This window comes from Pleurodeles waltl, chromosome 10 (assembly GCF_031143425.1).
Source record: "Pleurodeles waltl isolate 20211129_DDA chromosome 10, aPleWal1.hap1.20221129, whole genome shotgun sequence".
In the NCBI taxonomy this organism is placed as follows: domain Eukaryota; kingdom Metazoa; phylum Chordata; class Amphibia; order Caudata; family Salamandridae; genus Pleurodeles; species Pleurodeles waltl.
Genome location: NC_090449.1, coordinates 4,323,194 through 4,341,288, shown reverse-complemented (window position 1 = coordinate 4,341,288; position 18,095 = coordinate 4,323,194). Strand labels below are relative to the sequence as shown.

At 45.1% G+C, this 18,095-nt stretch overlaps 1 protein-coding gene across 1 annotated transcript in view; it reads right to left on the bottom strand.

Annotated features, from left to right (window-relative positions):
* CACNA1F (calcium voltage-gated channel subunit alpha1 F) overlaps positions 1-18,095 on the bottom strand; it is a 1,139,147-nt gene that overhangs the window by 786,345 nt on the left and 334,707 nt on the right. The window contains exon 12 of the mRNA XM_069209307.1: positions 839-865. Coding sequence (XP_069065408.1) covers positions 839-865 — 27 coding nt within the window. The remainder of the gene's footprint in view (positions 1-838; positions 866-18,095) is intronic.

Here is an 18,095-nt window from a genome sequence, read left to right as displayed (position 1 = left end):
CCAAATACAGATGCACATAGATTCAAATCAACAAGTCTGAAAGGAGAAGATCAGGAGTCGAGCGGGAAAGGCTGAGTGGGGGGTCGAAGAGGGGAAGACCAACAGGTGACATGGGGTGGCAGCATCAAGGGAGTTTGAGACAGATAGATCTAGAAGGTGGAAGTGCAGCAAGTCCATGGGGGTCAGAGGGATCTACCTCCATGGGTTCCACTTAGGGTTTGGAGTCAGGGGGTCTGAGAGGGGTAGATTCAGGAGGTCAGAATGGGGCAGGTCCAAGAGGTAAAGAGGTCCACCTCCATGGGTCTGACATAGGTGAGATGGGTGTGGAGTAGGGGGGTCTGAGAGGAGTAGATACAGGAGTTTAGAGAGGCAGATCCAAGGGAGCAAAGGATTGATGATGCATGGGCCAGAAAGGTGACGTCTGATAGTACAGAGCAAGACAGGTCAAACACTGGAAACCCAGAGGACACAAAGAGGCAGATTTAGACAGCAGAATGAGGAAGATCTTTGTAGGGTCAATGAGGAGGTAATACAGGGATCACAGAGGGTCAGGTCTAATGGACAGTGATCCGGGGGTCCCGTAGGGTGGATCCAAAGAACAGAGAAGGGCAGATCAAGGGGCAACGGGGGCCTATTGAGGGGACAGAGAAGGAAAGGTACTGAGGTGAAGAAGAGAAAGGTGGGTTTCGGACATGACTATGAATAGAATGGGGGCTAGGAGAGCCAGGGAACAGTGCCTATTACAGCGGAGTACGTTGCGGTGGGAAAATACATCGTAAAATGCCCTTCATCAAGCAGCATGCAAAGAAACACGATGACGCTTGGGCTCAGCACTCACCAGCACTTCATTTTCCCAAGTTTGCTTCTGAAAAGGCGAAAAGAAACAACACATTACACACGTCTCAACACTGGCAAACTCACAAAAAGTCTTCACTGTTCCGTGGTCTGCCCTAGTGTCAAGCATTTTAGGTCATATTAAATACGTGTTTGGGTGGATGGTTGACTGAGCATGCATGCTTAACACCATCAAAAGAACAAATATGTCCACTTCAACCAGCGTCTCTCTTGCTTGATATCACTTTTGTGATGAGATTCCTTAAAATTAGTGCAAACCTTCATTCATCAGCAACGCAGGAGGTCGGTGGGGCCATGCTCCCCATGGCCACTGCCTGCTTTTGTTCAGATAACAGTAAAAGCCACGACTTTCTGAAAATCTGTCCAGACGTGGGGTGGTTGCACTTGCTTAAATTATAGACAGAGGAAGTGCTGGGCTGACTATTATATTGAATCAATTATAGAATCTTTCACTCCTCAGTGCAACAGGCACAATGGCGTGATTCTGCTCTTTTGCCAGCTGAAGTAACTTTAACAGTTTGTAAAGATGAAGTCCAAGTGAGAAAATGCAGACCTTTTCAAAGTATTTTGGACACCCTGCCATATAGAGAATGGTTAAGTACATGGATCAGAGGATGCAGCTGAGGTTAAAATGTGAGGAAAAGGATCATAAGTATGTTTTTTAAATACTTATTTTTATTGATGTGAACATTTTACAAACTGTTGTGACTGCGGCGTTCACCCTTCCACGCTTCCTTGTGTCTTTGGTCCTTGACAGCTTCCAGCCTGTTCCACTATTTGTTATACTGGTTTTCAAAATCTGATTACCCTAGCTCAGTCAGAGACAATATCCGCCGGGGTGCACTGGGAAACATTCTCATAGAAAGGATAAGTTACTTACCTGTAATCCTAGTTCTCCTCCAGGGGAATCCTCATCAGAGTCATAAGCACTGAATATTCCCGCCCATGTGCGGGGATCCCAGAGCACATATTAAATCTATAATATACATATATATGTAAAGCATACATCGATGCAGCCTATATTAAAGGCTAAAAATGCCCAATTTGCATTGAGATTTCCTCTTACCAGACTCAAGCATTTCTGTAAATCAGAAAGAGAGAGCATAAGGTGCAAAAACACAACCTTTATTGAAGACAAACCTGCAAGGGAATACAAAGGCATTTTTAGCCAATAGGCTGCATTAAAAGCATAACAAGGAAATACTGACACTGTGCCTTTAAGACCTCCAGGACCTCTTGTATCCCAGCATGCCCTAGAGCTGACTATTAGGTGACAGTTAGGTCAGTACTTTTTTACAGAGACATGAAGAGCAAACTAACGACAGGTATAGACTACTGCATGAAAGATTGGTCCGGGGAGGTGGACGGGTTGCTTATGACTTTGATGAGGATTCCCCTGGAAGAGAACTAGGATTACAGGTAAGTGACTTATCCTTCTCTTTCAGGGGATCCTCATCTATAGTCCTAAGCACTGAATAGAGTAGGAAGCCCATCCCACACCCCTGCGGGCGAATCAAGAGCAAGCACAAACAGCTATCATTATAATTGAAATAGAATACTTAAGGAGGCCTGCCCTACTTGGGTGTCTGTCTTAGTGCCTCAATGTAGACAGTAATGCCTGGTGAAAGTATGCACCAATCTCCAGGTAGCAGCTTCGCAGATTTCGGAGATGGGAACATGCTTTAGTAAGGCTGCTGTTGCCGCCTTTCCCCATGTAGAGTTGGCTTTGGCCTGGCAGGTAACCGTTTGTTAGCTAACTGGTAGGTGAACAGAATACAAGAAACTATCCATCTAGAAATGGTCTGCATAGATGCAGCAATTTCCATCTCCATAGAGCCATAGGTAACAAACAGACAGACTGTCTGATAGTTTTGGTCTTGTCCAAATAGAAGTTCAATACTCTCTTAGAATCTAAAGAGTGTAATGCTCTTTCCACTGGTGTGGAGGGATTGGGAAAAAATGAAAGGGAGTGAAATCATCTGGTTAAAGTGGAAATCAGACACCAACTTGAGAAGAAAACTTGGATGAGTCCTCATCACCACCCTGTTGACATGGAACACAGTGCAAGGTTCTTTGGCACAGAGAGCTTGAATCTCGCTTATTCTATGTGCCGAAGTGACAGCTACCAGAAAAGCAGTTTTCCAGGTAAGGTGTTGCAAGGATCCTTTGTATATTGATTCGAAAGGTGGAGCCTTCAGTTTTGAAAGCACCACATTCAATTCCCAAGGAGGAGAGGGGTTGCGGACAAGTGGGAACACCTTTTTTGGATCCTCTAAGAGTCCTTTACTAAGGGTATTGTGAAGAATGATCTCTGCGTAGGGAACTTCCTGGACGCAGTAATCGGGGCAAGGTGTACCCTAATAGAAGTGAACTGTAGACCAGATTTTGCAAAATGGAGGAAATAAGGTAATATTACTTCCTCCTGCCCTGGGAGGGGATGGAAGTCATTCTGAACACACCACATGTAAAATCTTTTAATCTAAAAGTGTAAGAACGCCTGGTTTATGGTCTTCTGGACTCTGTAAGAATGTTAATGCACTCCTGTGAGAGACCTAAATGTCTATACTGGAGAAATTCAGGAGCCATGCTGTCAAGCTCAGTGAAGGAAGGTTAGGATGGAACATCTTCCCTCCGACTTTGTAGAGGAGATCCAATCTGCACAGCAGCCTCTTGTGCGGTCTTTACGATAGGTGGAGGAGATCTGATTACTATCACTGGCACAGCCATTTTGGAGCTATCAGGATCATTTGGTCCTAGGCTTTCTACAGTGCGTTGATGACTGTTGGGATCAACACAATGGAGGGAAAGGCATAAAGAAATGTCCTGCAGCAGTCTATCAAAAGGGCATTTTCCTTTGTTCTGCGTCAGTAGAACCTGGATATGAAGTCTGGGCTTTTTTTGTTGTTTTCATCCGCAAACAGGTCGATTTGCAGTTGCCCCCATTCCCGAAAGATGTTTTGCACGACGTCTTCATTTAGAATACAGTTGTGAGCTTCTGTAAAGCTGTGACTTAGAGAGTCTGTTTGGGTGTTTAGTGCCCCTTGCAGGTGAATGGTGGAGATTGCTAGGCCCCTGGCCAGTAGCCATTTGACAGGAATGAGTTTCTCCTTGTTTGTTCAAATAATACATTGTGGTTGTGTAGACCTTTTGTATCAGGAGAGAATTTGTCTTTATGGATGGATAAAAAGACTTCAGGGTGAGATGGACTGCCCTGAGCTCCAGCATGTTTATGTGATACATCTCGCCTTATCCGACCACAAGCCTTGAATTTGTAGAGTGCCCATATGAGCTCCCCAACTCTGGAGGGAAGCATCCGTGACAAGGGTCTGTGTGGAAAGTTCCTTTTGAAAGGGGACTCTTACCAGAAGGTGTTAACTCTGCAACCACCACTTGAGCGACTGTCTGGCATCTTGTGACAGGCCCACTTTGTCCTCCTAGAGGTTTGAAGACTGAGACCACTGATCTTACAGAGCTCATTATAGGGGCCTCATGTGTAATCTGGCGTTGGGGACAATGAAAATGAAAGAGGCCATCACCCCCAGCAGCGACACCACTTGTCTGGCAGATGGACGAGGAGTGTGGAGAAGAGTGCAACATTTCGGCTGATTGAGGAGAATGTCTCCTCCGAAGGATACACTCTTGCGTGTTTTGTACCCAAAATAGTTCCCAGGTAGTGCAGTTTTTGAGTCAGAACTTGTGTAGACCATTTCAAGTTGACTTGTAAGCCTAGATCCTGTCGGGTTTTGCGGCGGATCTGATAGTTTTCATGCATATGCACTGGGGAGGAGCTTTTGATCAGCCAGTCGTCTAAGCATGGGTAGACAAATATTTTCTTCCTCCGCAGGTATGCAGTGTCTACTACCATGCATTTTGAGAATGTGTGAGGTGCTGATTTGAGCCTGAATGGCAACGCTTTGTACTGGCAGTGCCTGGATGCCACTCTGAAGCAACTTCTGATGTTTCCTGGTGATCGGACTATGGAGATAGGCATCCTGAAGATCGATGAAACACATCCAGTCCCCCTGATGGAGCTGGGGCTAGATCTGGTGAAGGGCAAGCTTCCTGAATTTCTTCTTGTGGATAAACGTGTTCAGAAGTTTTAAGTCTAGAATTGGTCTGTACTCTCAATTCAGGACTTTTTTTCTGGAACAGAAAGTAGCATGAGTATATTCCCCTTCTGTTTTGTGAGCATGGAACCTCTTCTATGGTTTCTTTTTGGAGCAGAGTGTCTACTTCATTTGGCTACAAGACCTGTAGATGACAGGATGTTATTCTCAGTAGGAGAAGGGGACTTGAACCTGACTGAGTAACCATTTTGAACAATATTCAAGACCCACTTGTCATTTGTTAACTTGCGTTTTTCTTCTAAGTGTTTGACAATACTTCCCCAAAACCAGAGCAGGAAATGGACACGGGGGAAGCAATCACTCATTGCTTTGCTTGTGTTTTGGAAGAAAATGTTGGAGGACGGGGAATTCCTTTTCCAAGTGCTATTCATTGGGGGTGGTAGTGTGATCGGGCTTGATGTTGTTGATGCGGTATCCAGTGAGGGGTTTGAACCCTCTGCTGGTAAGAGTGCTGATAATAGGGTCAGAAAATGCGCTGGAATTCTTTACGCTTCTCGAGGCTTTGAGCGTATCTAATTCTGATCTCATTTTCACCACCTCATCATACGCATGTGTTCGGAACCGAGACTTTCTGTTAGGCCTCATGTTTTGGGCCTGTAGGGAGGAGCCAGGAGGAGCGTCCTGCACAAATCCAGACAGAGTATCCATGAGCTGCAAGGTTAGAAACATCAGCAGCAGCACTGATGATCTGGTTTGCAACCAGGCCACTCTCTTCAAGAATATCCAGGAAATCTTGCCTGTTCTCTCTAGGTAACTTTTTCATAAATCTGTACAGCGAGACACAAATTGATCTGTTGTACCTCCCCAGTAATGCAGAGCCACTGTCAACCTTCATAAAGGATGCGGAGATGTTACATATCTTTTTGCCTACAGAATCAATTTGTTTGCTGTCCTTATCTGGGGACACTGTTGATGATGACGCCGCAGTATGAGTTTTTCTTGCAGCACCTACAATCACAGAATCTGGAGGAGGATCAGATCACAGGAAAAGTGGATCCTGGTCAGGGGTTTTGTATTTTTTAAGTATACGTGACGGTGCAGCGCGTAGAGAAGCTGGAGTCAGAAAAATTTGCATAGCAGGCTCCAGAACCGTAGGTAGAAGTGGTCTGGAAGCCCTTCTGTGGTGGAGAGTTTCAAATATGACTGATGGAGGAATGTCAATATTCAGTTTTGCTGTCCCTCTGATAAGTAAGTCAATGAAAGTGATGAGATCATCCATCGGAGAGACCCTCGCTAGGGGTGAGTCCGATAATGCTGGTGAGTAAGCTCTCACTGAAGAGTGAGATGTTGTGGACCCGAAAGGAGACTTGTGACTGTCTCGGTGAGACTCTCAATTTTTAAAGTCAAAAAGGGTTTTATTTTAGCTTTCCCCCCACCTAATATTGCATCCAATTCAGTGCGGAAAATAAGAAAACAAGTTACACACTTGTAACTGTAGTTCTCTAATATTGGAATCTTTCATTGATTCACATGCTTGAATCATTCCACTTCATCGAGATGGGAGTCCCCGGTACCTTAAAAAAGCAATATAATGTTAGACATAGAGCATAAAGGCCCTAGGCTTTTCAATTTAGTAACATATCATTATATAAAAAAGCACTAAACTTCAGTCTCAACCAATCAGTTTGCACTACCCTGTAGAACGCTCCTCTCAGAAGCTCCAGTCCCTCAGCTTTTTTAGCACAAATGAGAATACTTGAAACTGTACTTAGGGAAAGAAGGTGAGCCTTTATGGAGAGAGAGTGGGTTGCATGTGAATCTATGAAAGATTTGAATACTGGAGAACTATAGTTACAGGTAAGTAACTTATTTTCTTACTCCAGTATTGAAACTATCATAGATTCACATGCTTGAAAACAGACTAAACCGCAGTAAAACCAAGCACATTTTGCTTTCAATTTAACATATCTCCCTTGAAGAATACACATTACACATATACGTATAAATAAGAAGTAAAATGTGTGTAACAAGTAAGAAGATGGCATAATAAAGGAACGGCTCATCTTCACTGGAAACAATGGCCCTCATTACTACCTTGGCGGTCGGTGGTAAAGCGGCGGTAAGACCGCAAACAGCCCGGCAGGAAAAAAAATGGAATTATGACCGCCGCCGTCATCCGCCACTTCACCATTCCAACTGCCATGGCGGTGAGAACCGCTGGGCTGGAGATTGCGGTCTCCAGCCCGGCGGTCGTCACTAGACCACCAACGGTATCAGGACCCTGCATACCGCCATGGATCTCGGGTGGTTGGGAGCCACCATGAGATCCATGGCGGTAGGCACTATCAGTGCCAGGGAATTAATTCCCTGGCACTGATAGGGGTCTCCCCGCTACCCCCACGAATCCTCCCCCAACACCCCCCACCCCCCAGCAAAGGTGGTACAACCCCCCTCCCCACCCCGACCCCGAACATGCACATATACACAAACCCTACACGCACACACCCCCAACATGCACATACACACACCCCTACACGCACACATACACCCCGACAACACATACCCGCACACATACAGACATGCACACCGTCCGACCCGCACACATATCCCATACATACAGCACCCTCCTGCACGCATACACTCACTCACTCAGCCCCTCTACACTCTCACACCCCCATGCACGCACACAACACACCCCCTTCCCTAACGAACGATCAACTTACCTTGTCCGTTGATCCTCCGGGAGGGGACGGGATCCATGGGGGCATCTCTGCCACCAGAACACCGTCACCAGAACACCGCCACACCGAATCATGTGTTCTGTTGATGTGGCAGTGGAGGTTGAGCAACCTCCACATTCCCGCCGTCCGCCAGTATGGCTGCTGGCGGCTTACCGTGCAAAAAAGGACGGCGGCCTGCCAGCAGTCATAATACGCGGCGCGGAAGACTGCCACCACTGACGGTCTTCAGCACGGCGGTACCTCGAGGTCATAATGACCCCCAATGTCTTAATACGGCTTGTCCCACTGCCACATCATTGAGAACTGCAGAGTCCAAGGAGTTGTGTTGCGTAAAGGTTGCGTATTTTTCCAGGTTGCTGTTCAGCATATATCTGGCAGTGGCCCACCAGCAAGCAATGCCATGGAAGTAGATATAATTCTTGCTGAGTGGGCATGCACTTTTGTGTTTATAGGTCTGGCAGCCTTCTGTTGACACTACAGAATGGCACTCGAGATCCATCTGAAGATTATTTGTTTTGATAAAGGAAAACCTTTTCTTGGAGCGCTTTAGGCTACAAAGAGTTTGTTGGATGTGCAAAACTCCTAGTTTCTTCTAAATAGAACTTTAAGGACAGTTTGATTTCCAAAGAGTATAATGCTCGTTCTGCATACGTTTGAGGACTTGGAAAAAACTATTTGAGAACCACAGGTTCATTGAGATGAAAGTCTGATGGGACTTAAGGGATGAATTTAGGGATTGTGCACAGAATAACCCTATCATCCCAGAATGGTGAAAGCCTGAATCTCACTGACTCTTCTTGCTGAAGTTAAAGTGAGAAGAAAAGCTACCTTGCAGGAAACAAATTTGATATCCACCTTATAGATATGATCGAACGGATCTCTCATTAGCTGTGAAAGCACAGTGTTGAGCTGCCAAAGCAGAGGAGGAGGAGGCCTCACTGGCGGGAATGTTCTGAATAATCCTTTGAGGAATTGCTTAATTAATCTAGTAGACCACAGTGATGGAATCTTGGATGATTTGCTAAAGTGAGAAATGGCTGCTAGGTGGACTTTAATCAAGGCCTGTGCCAGGCCTGAACAAGGAAGGTGCAGCAGATAAGTTAGTACCTCTTTGGGTGAAAATGAAACAGGATGCCCGTTAGCTCCTAGGCACCATACGCAAAATCTTTACCACTTGAAGCAATAGGTTTTATTGCTGCTGTCTGCCCGAGCAATGGCTAGTATGTCCCTGCAGCCTGATGGAATGTTTAGAAGGCCAAATTTGTTGAATTCAGGACCCAAACTAGTAATCGAAGTGATTTTGGGTCTGGATGCAGCACTTGTCCCTGGCTCATTGTTAGCAGAGATGGAATCGGTTTCAGCCGAATGTGATGCTCCTGTGAGAGGATGAGAAGTTCTGTGGTGTGGCCACATTGGAGTTGAATTATTTTGCGTGATTCGGTCTTCATTTTCCTGAGGACTTTTCGGAGGAGAGGAATTAAAGAAAAGACATAGGCAAAGATTCCAGACCATGCGATCAAAAATGCATTCCCCCACAACCCCGAACTCAGGATGTCAGCTTATGAAGAGAAGGCGTTTCCTGATCTGGGGAGTTGCAAAGAGGTACAGATTTGGTTTGTCCCACTGGAGGAAAATCTGATCCAGAATTTGTTAATCCAAACCCCACTCATCATGCAAGATGTTTTAAGTCTGCTCAGGGTGTCTGCTATAGCATTCTGATCCCAAAGTACATGTTCTGCACTGGACCATTTCCAGAATTGTTGAGCTTCCTGGGATAGCAGGTAAGATCTTATGCCACGTTGGTTGTTGATGTAGTGCATCACGGTTGTATTGCCTGTCCAAATGAAAACTGTTGAATTCCTGTATTCTGGGAAGGAAAGCTTGCAAAACTAGATGGACTTACTTAAGTTCGAGTAGATTGCTGTGGAAGCAGTGATGAGAGGGTGGCCATTTGCCGCTGACCAGTAGATCTTGAAGATAAGCTCCCCATCCTTCTAGGAAACAGTCGATAGTGATGACCAAAAGTGAAGCCTGAATTAAAAAGGGCAGATCGGCTGACAGATCTGCTGGTTATGTCCACCAAATGAGGGCTTTGATCATAGTCAGGGTGACCTGGATGAAGTTGTCCAAGGTACCTTTAGCTTGTATCTATTGGATATCTAACTCTTCTTAAAGCTGACGCATTCATAGACAACAATATGGAACTAGATGGATACGGGATGGCATCAATCCCAGCAGAAATTTGTAGAGGCGTACGGAAAGTTACTTTTTTCTTTGTATTATTTTTGCCAAAGTCATGATTTTTTGATGCCTCTCTGCTGTGAGGTATGCTTTGGTGAGCACTGTGTCTAGCGTGGCTCCTAGGATTGTTATCCGCTATGATGGTTGAAGATCCAATCTGTATGAATGAAGTGTGAGGCATAACTCGTTGAATAGGTGTATGCAGGCCATTGAGGGCATCTGTGCTTCCTGGTTAGAAGGAGCCTTGACAACTAGTTGTCATTGAAGGGGAAAATGTCCTGTTTTTTTTGCCTGAGGAAGGCTGCTATAAGGGAAACTCACTTTGTAAAAATGTGAGGAGCGGATCGGAAGCACTTTGAACTGATAATGGCTGCTGGATACTGTGAACCTTAGATATTTCCTATTTTTATGATGTATTGGGATATGGAAATATGTGTCCTGAAGATCTAGGGATCTATGGATGACATGTAATCTCCTTGGTTAAGGAGCAGCAATATATCTGGTAATGTTACTATGCAGAACAACTGTTTCTTAAGATATTTGTTTAGATTTCTTAAATCAGGAATCAGTCTCCATTGTTTTGACTTCTTGCTAGTTAAGAAGAAATAGGAATAGAAACCCTTTCCTCTCTGGAATGGAGGAACTCTCTGTGTAGCTCCTTTTTTGAGCATGGTTCTCACCTCCAACTTGAGGAGTGACAGATGTTTTTGTATGAAGGTTTGAGGTGGGGTTGAAGGAGGTGCGGGGTGTGTAATTTAATAAATTATCTACTTGTCCATGGGACAGGTTGTTTCATAAATCTACTTGTCCTGTAAAAAAATCTACTCGTCCCTTTGGTACCATGTAGCGCGACCACAAATTATGGCAGCAATATCATTACAGAACAGCTTTAATAATAGCCTCTCTGATTATGCCAGGGTTGATACTACAGTAGGGCTTGCGCACTAGCAATTTCCTTATTATGCCACCTTTTCACAGATCTACATACTGGGGCTGGAGGCAGCGGTAAGCAATAGTTTCAGGGTTGGAATTCACTTTTAAGTCTGAGCAAGCCTACTAACCTGCATGTGTTAAGGGTTTTCACCAGCTCTTCTCTAATGTTTTCCTATAGTGAGAAAGGTTGTAAATGTACTCCTGACAAGAGCAGAAGTGAAACTTCTTCCAGGGTTGGGGAAAAAGTGGTTGGAGGGAAAGTGAACTTGTGAACGCTCAACAGATGTGCAGATGCGGAAACTAGACATGCATATTCGATCAGGTTAAAATATAGTTGACAAATATTTTCTAGGAGTACAATTTCCTGGTCTACTTCTGTGAATTCTTGTGAATTAATAAAATATGTAAATCTGCAATAATGCAAAGACATACCATGAGTGCACTTTTGTGACTTTTTAAGAACTGCCCCCTAATTAGGTATGGCATTAACCAAGACATTTTGTTTTTATTGAAACTATCCATGTTTCTATCTGTCTATCACCTGACTTTAGTGTGAGTGACAGCATTCTGCTCTTTCAAAAGGAGCATATCACCACACAAAGTAGTTTTGTTTAGTGCCAGGTACTACTGTGGCAATGTGTGCTTTTTGGGACCAAAATATATTTTTGCATTTTGCCTATGTTTGGTCCAATGGTGGAGCCCGGCAGCATCCACAACAATAAAGTTTTACTAAAGCCCTGTCAAAACAAGACACGCATTGACAGAACCAAATGACTGACCACCAATGCCAGACCTATTGGCTTTGCCAATGCTTGTTTATTTTTATGTTTCCCATAATCTTGTTGATAGTGGTTACACAGTTTTTCCATTAAATTTTTGGGAAATACTAGCATGCATCAACACAGTTTACTAAATGATGCTTCAAATAAATGGTACCTAAAATTTCACAGTAGTTTAGCAAAACATTTCTTTTTCGTAGTTACATTTTTTGTGAAAATTTTATTTTGAAAGCAAAGAATTACCAATCTTGCTTTCAAGCGTCTGAAAATTTGTATCTAATCAGAGAGCATTCTGGGAGCATTATACTTAGCGTCATATTGTTAAACTTTGAAAATCTGTGTACACATTTTATTTACTGGGTCTACTGTCCTTAGTGCAGTTGAGCTTTCAACATTCCTTTAGAGCGCTCACCCTAATACTAAAGGCTTTGCATTATTGAACCATAAATACAAGTTTGAACAGTATTAACATGTGAACCCATTTACCTCAACTGTAGACATTATTCCCTTTCCTACTCCATAATGTGGTACTTTAAACTGGCAGCCAAAGACCCCGCACTGCAGGGGGCTGGGCCCTCCTGGCCCACAGACACACCAAACCTGAAAACTTGTTGTCCTTCAACCTAAACAATTTGTCCTAGGCACTCAGATATAAGAATTCCACACCCCTGTGGTGTCTGGATGTATTCCAGTGTGTGGCCAAATCAAACCAGGTCTAAGACCCACTGGTTGTTATTTGTCACGCGCTTGAAACATTCCTGTGGTCAAGGAGGGAGTCCCACAGCATCTTTTAATATAGCAGTAGCTGAACTACCTTAGGCCCTAATGGCAATAGACAGTCACTGTCACAGCCTATCTCTGTACTTTTTAAAAAAAGAACCAAACTTGAACTACAACCAATCAGGCGACAGCACCCTCAAAGAACACTCCCCACAGATGCTGAGAGCCTCAGATTTTCTAGTACGAGTGTGAAGTACTCATATGTTTGAGGGGAGCCTCTATGGGGAGGAGGATGGGCCACACGTGAATCTATGAAAGATTCCAATCCTGGTGATCTATAGCTACATTTTCTTCTCCATTATTGGATCTTTCATAGATTCACATGCTTGAATCAGAATATAGAGCAATACAATCAGTCATGGTAATACTAATGCTATAATACTAATACTTATGTCATTATAACATACATTTAGCAGAAGTTGGGAAAAAAATATTGGCTCACCTCAATGGAATAGATGTCTCAGCACTGCTTGTCTGACGGCGGTATCCGTAATATAGGCTTCAACCAGGCAATATTGCTTCGTGAACACCACCTGCGGGACCACGTTGCTGCACAGCAGATATGCTGGATAGGCCCTCCAGCAAAAAGAGCTGCGGATGTGGCAACAGCCCTGGTAGAATGAGCTTTAACCTTGCTCAGTAACGTCTTCCCAGCTTGCAAATTACTAAATTGTAGTGTTAGCCCAATCCATCTGGCGATGGTCTGTTTTGATACTGTAAAACCTTTCCTTACATCCTCATATGCTACAAACAGCTGGTCTGTTTTGCGTATTTGATGTGTTCTTTGTAGACAGAATTTTAGACATCTTTAATGTCCAGGGAATGTAGTGATTTTTACGCAGCGGTTTGTGGATTAAGAAGAACGTTCGGAGAACCAATGGCTCATTGAGAAGGAAATCTGATGGGACTTTCGGTATACACCTATGATTTGTTCGAAGTATAACGCTATTTGATGTGAATTGAAGAAAAGGGTCTTTGATGTTAAGGGCCTGGATGTCACTTACTCTCCTGGCTGATGTGAGAGTCAGTAAAAGTGATGTTTTCCAACTAAGGTACTTTAACTCAGATTTGTGAATGGGCTCAAATGGTGGTTCATGAGCTGTCCTATTACTACATTTAGGTACCACAATTGTGGAGACTTTCGAACAGGAGGGAATGCTCTATAGAAGCACTTGGGAAATGATTTCACAATTCGGGTAGATCAGTGGTTCCCAACCTGTGGTCCGGGGACCCCTGGGGGTCCGCGAAGCCTTCTCAGGGGGTCCGCGACAGCTTACAAAATAAAAAAATATTAACAAATATTGACATATTAGGTCTCATGCTTCCAGTAATGACTCATTGGGGGTCCCCGGATTTCAATGATGATTCAGTGGGGGTCACCAAGTTTCATTAATGATAAAGTCGGGGGTCCACAGAAGTAAAAAGGTTGGGAACCACTGGGGTAGACCATAAAGAAGGTGCATCCTGAGAACGTCTAAACCTGAAAATTGCCGCCAAAAGCACTCTCATGGATAAATGAGATAGTCTGGACTTTGCTAGGTGAAGCAAATAAGGGAGTATCTGTTCCGTCGGCGATGTAAGACGGTGGATTTTTGAATTGACGCACCACAGGCAGAAGCGTCTCCTTTTAAACTTCTAGGTTCTATTGGTGGTATTGGCCCTCACTTTTGCTAATATTTCTCAGCATTCTGGCAGAAGGTCTAATTTGGAGAATTAATTTAATTAAGGAGCCAGGCCGACAAGTATAGAGATGTTGGGTCCGATTTCTGACTTAGCCTTGGTTCATGGTATAGGAAGCTGGCCTGGTGTGTGGTGTACCTAAGGTGTTATCACCCTATACCAGGTCCAGGTATCCGCTACCAGAGTAATGTAGGCAGTGTCTAGGAGGCCAGGCTCTCTAGAGGTAGCTGTGGCTGAGCAGCCAAGGCTTATCTAGGAAACAAGCAAAGCGTATGCAGTACCACTATAGTCACACAGCACTTACACACATTAAAGAACCACACAGTGTAACAAAAATAAAGGTACTTTATTTGGTAACATAGGCAATACTCTGTTAGCAGGTGAGTAAACACAATTATATACACACACACTACTACTTAGGGAATGGCATGGAAATGCAATAGAAAACAGTGAAACAACAGTATGTAATGGGAGCCCTAGGGGGAGACCAAACCATATACTAAAAAAGTAGAATGTGGAGGTCGGACTCCCACTCAAGTAAGATCTGTACAGGGGAGCTGGTGGAACAAGGGCCCCCAAAAGGTAAGTACCAGAGTGGCCCCCAGCTACCAGGAGTAGAGAGGTAAATACCTGTTTTTTCCCAAACCCACAGAGAAACTTTTCAGAAGGACAATGCAAGACTAAAGCAAGACAGGAAGAAACTGAAGATGGATTCTGCCAGAAGAGGACCTGCAAAAGAAGGGGACCGAGTCCAGTTCCAGATGGAGAGTTTGGTTGGGGCAGGAGCCACTGCCCACCCTTCTAGAGGTGCAGGACCAAGTCAACGAGGAAGGACAGGAGTCGGCTATGCAGCATAGGAGTAGAAGAATAGTTCCAGGGGTGATGGAGTCGGCGTCCCACGTCATGAGGAGAGATGCAGGTTGTCATTGGTGTGGAAAAAAACACCAATAAGCCTCAGAAAAGGAAAAAGTTCCTGAAGAGGAGTTTGCAGAGCTGCTGGGGACCAGGAAAGACAGAGGGTACTCAACCCAAGGGAGTCCCAGGCGACCCACAGCAACTAGAAGAGTCCGGAGACTAACAGGCAGCCTCCACAGGCAACTCACAGGTAGCAGGCACAGGAGTTGCTGCCAGGCCCTATCAGCACAACTGGCAGGGAGTCCACCGTCGCTGGAGCAGCACGCAGGAGACTGTGCATCGCAGGGAAGAGTGCTGGAGGCCAGGGCTACATGGAGCCTGAAGATCCCTTGGATGAAGAGCCAACAAGCCTTGGTAGCTGCAAGGGTCGCAGTGCACATGGGTACTGTCCTGCAAGGGGAGGAAAAGACTCACCCACTCCAAAGTTGGACAGCTGGTAGAGAGGACCGAGGGGACCACTCTAGGCCACCACCTGTGTTGCAGGATCCAGGCAGAGTTGCAGGTGAAAGTATCCACGCAGCTGGTCGTCGGGCAGTTGGTGCCTGCAGAGGCAGGGGATTGACTCCTTCACTCCAAGGGAGACTGCTTATTGCTGCTTGGTGCAGACTGAAGACTTGCCGCTCTCAGAGGATACACAGCTGGGGAAATGTTGCAGTTGCTGGAAGGAGCCGGAGAAATAATTTTGCAGAGGCAAAGTCATCACTGATGCTGCTCATTGTAGGTTTCTGTGAAGTCCAGTTGCGGTTCCAGTGGCCAGAAGGCAATGTAAACGTTGCTGAGGAGTCCTGCTGAAATCTTGCACATTGAATCTGAAGACCAACCCAAGCCCTAAAAGGGGGACTGGTTACCTAGCAGGGTGACCACCTATCAGGAGGGGGCTGTGACGTCACCTGCTGATGTGGCCACTGAGATATCCCTGGGGGCCACTTCCTATTTTGGATTCAAGATGGCAGAACCAAGTGACCACCTGGAGGAGCTCTGGGCACCACCTCTGGGGTGGTGATGGACAGGTGAGTGGTCTCTCCCCTTTCCATTGTCCAGTTTCGCATCAGAGCAGGGACCTGGGGTCCCTGGACTGGTGCAAACCGGTTTATACAAGGAGGGCACCAAATGTGCCCTTAAAAGCATACCCACCCTGCACACTGGTAGGAGCAAAATTTGGGGTCCTCTAAGGATACTGGGGTATGATTCCGATATGTTTGATACCAAACATGCCTAGCTTTGGAGTTACCATTATGTAGATGGACACAGGTAGTGACCTATGTCCAGTACACGGGTGAAATGGCTGCCCCGCACTCATGAAGTCCAACAAAAGGAGCTGGAGTTTGTGGGAGCACTCTGCTCATGCAGTGTTGCCCTCACACACAGGTACATGCACCTTGCCCTCTGGGCTAGGAGGGCCTGCCATAGGCGTGGCTTACAGTGGCCTTGTGCAGTGACCTGTAGTGCATGCACCCTTTCACTCAGGCTGCAATGGCAGGCCTGCAGAAAGGTTTTGCATGGGCTCCCATGGGTAGCATAATATGTGCTGCAGCCCATGGGAGACCGCTGGTGCCCCAATGCCCTGGGTACCATATACTAGGGACTTACATGGGGGCACCAGCATGCCAATTGTGTGGTGTAAAAGTCTTGAACAACTAAATTTAAGGAAATAGAGTCCAGTCACTGGGGTCCTCGTTAGTAGGATCCCAGTGAACATAGTCGAAAAACACACTGACATCAGGCAAAAAGTGGGTGTAACCATGCCAAAAAGAGGGTACTTTCCTGCACATGGTCAGTAAGGCTGGCGTCTGTCTGAGTTAAATAGAACTGTCTGGGCCATTTGGGGGCTATTAGGAGGAGACAGTATTTCTTCTGTTTTAATCTTGCTGAGCACCCTGTGGATCAACAGGATCAGGGGAAATCTTAAGCATAAATTCCTGACCATCTTATCAAAAATGCATTTCCCCACAATCCTTTTTAAGGATGCCAGCTTGCATAATATGGGCATTTCTTGTTCTCCTTCGTGGCAAAAAGATCTAAGTTTGGCCTGCCCCATCTTTGGAAGAGTTAGTTGAGAACTTGCTGGTTTAATTCCCATTCATGATTCGGAAAGTTCTGCTTAGTGAATCTGCCAGGAGGTTGGACGCTCCCGGAACATGTTCTGCTTTTAGAGACATTTGATTTTTTAGAGCCTACTTCCAAATGCGCTGTGCCTGACGCAATAGCGCTATTGATCTTGTTCCTTCCTGTTTGTTGAGATAGAACTTACACAGTTCTAGTTGGTTGATGTGAAGCTTCCCTTCTGCTGAACTCCAGTTGCTGCTGATTTGCAAATCTTGAATGTGAGCACTCCAACTGTCGAGGAAAGCGGCCGTAGTTACGATGAAAATGGGAATTTGCTGCAGATATGAGAGCCCTTTGGACAGATTTGAATGTATTGTCCACCAAGACATGGGTGTTTTCATTTCTCAAGTTATCTGAATGTGTTCCTCGAAAGAGCTGTGCACTTGGAGCCACAGTTTGTCTAGTTGTTCTAGAAGTGGGCGCATTTGTAGGCGGTGTAGGAAGCTGGCCTGGTGTGGTGGGTACCTTAGGTACTTACACCTTATACCAGGTCCAGGAATCCCCTATTAGTAAAGTGTAGGCAGTGTCTTGAAGCCAGCCTCTCTAAAGATATCTGTAGATGAGCAGCCAAAAATTATCTGCAAAGCTCAAAAGCTCATGCAATACCACTGTAGTCACACAGCACTTACACACATGAAAGGAACCACACAGAGTTACAACAAAAAAAGGATACTTTTTTTTCAGTGCCACGATAACCAAAAGTACTAGCTAAGCAACCCTCCAATAGGAGGTAAGTAAACACACTAAATATGTAAACTAGTAATCAGAAAGAGGCATAAATACCAGTAGAAAACAGTGCAATACCAATAGACAATAGTGACCCTAGGGAGAGCCCAAACCATATAGTAAAAAAATTGAATGCAAATGCAGGACCCCCACCCAGGTAAGTGGAATCTGTAGAGGTGAGCTGATAGAACTAGGGAACCCCAAAGGTAAGTAGCACAGTGCTCCCCAGCGACCAGGAAGAAAGAAGTTGGTTGCAGGATTTTTCCCAAACC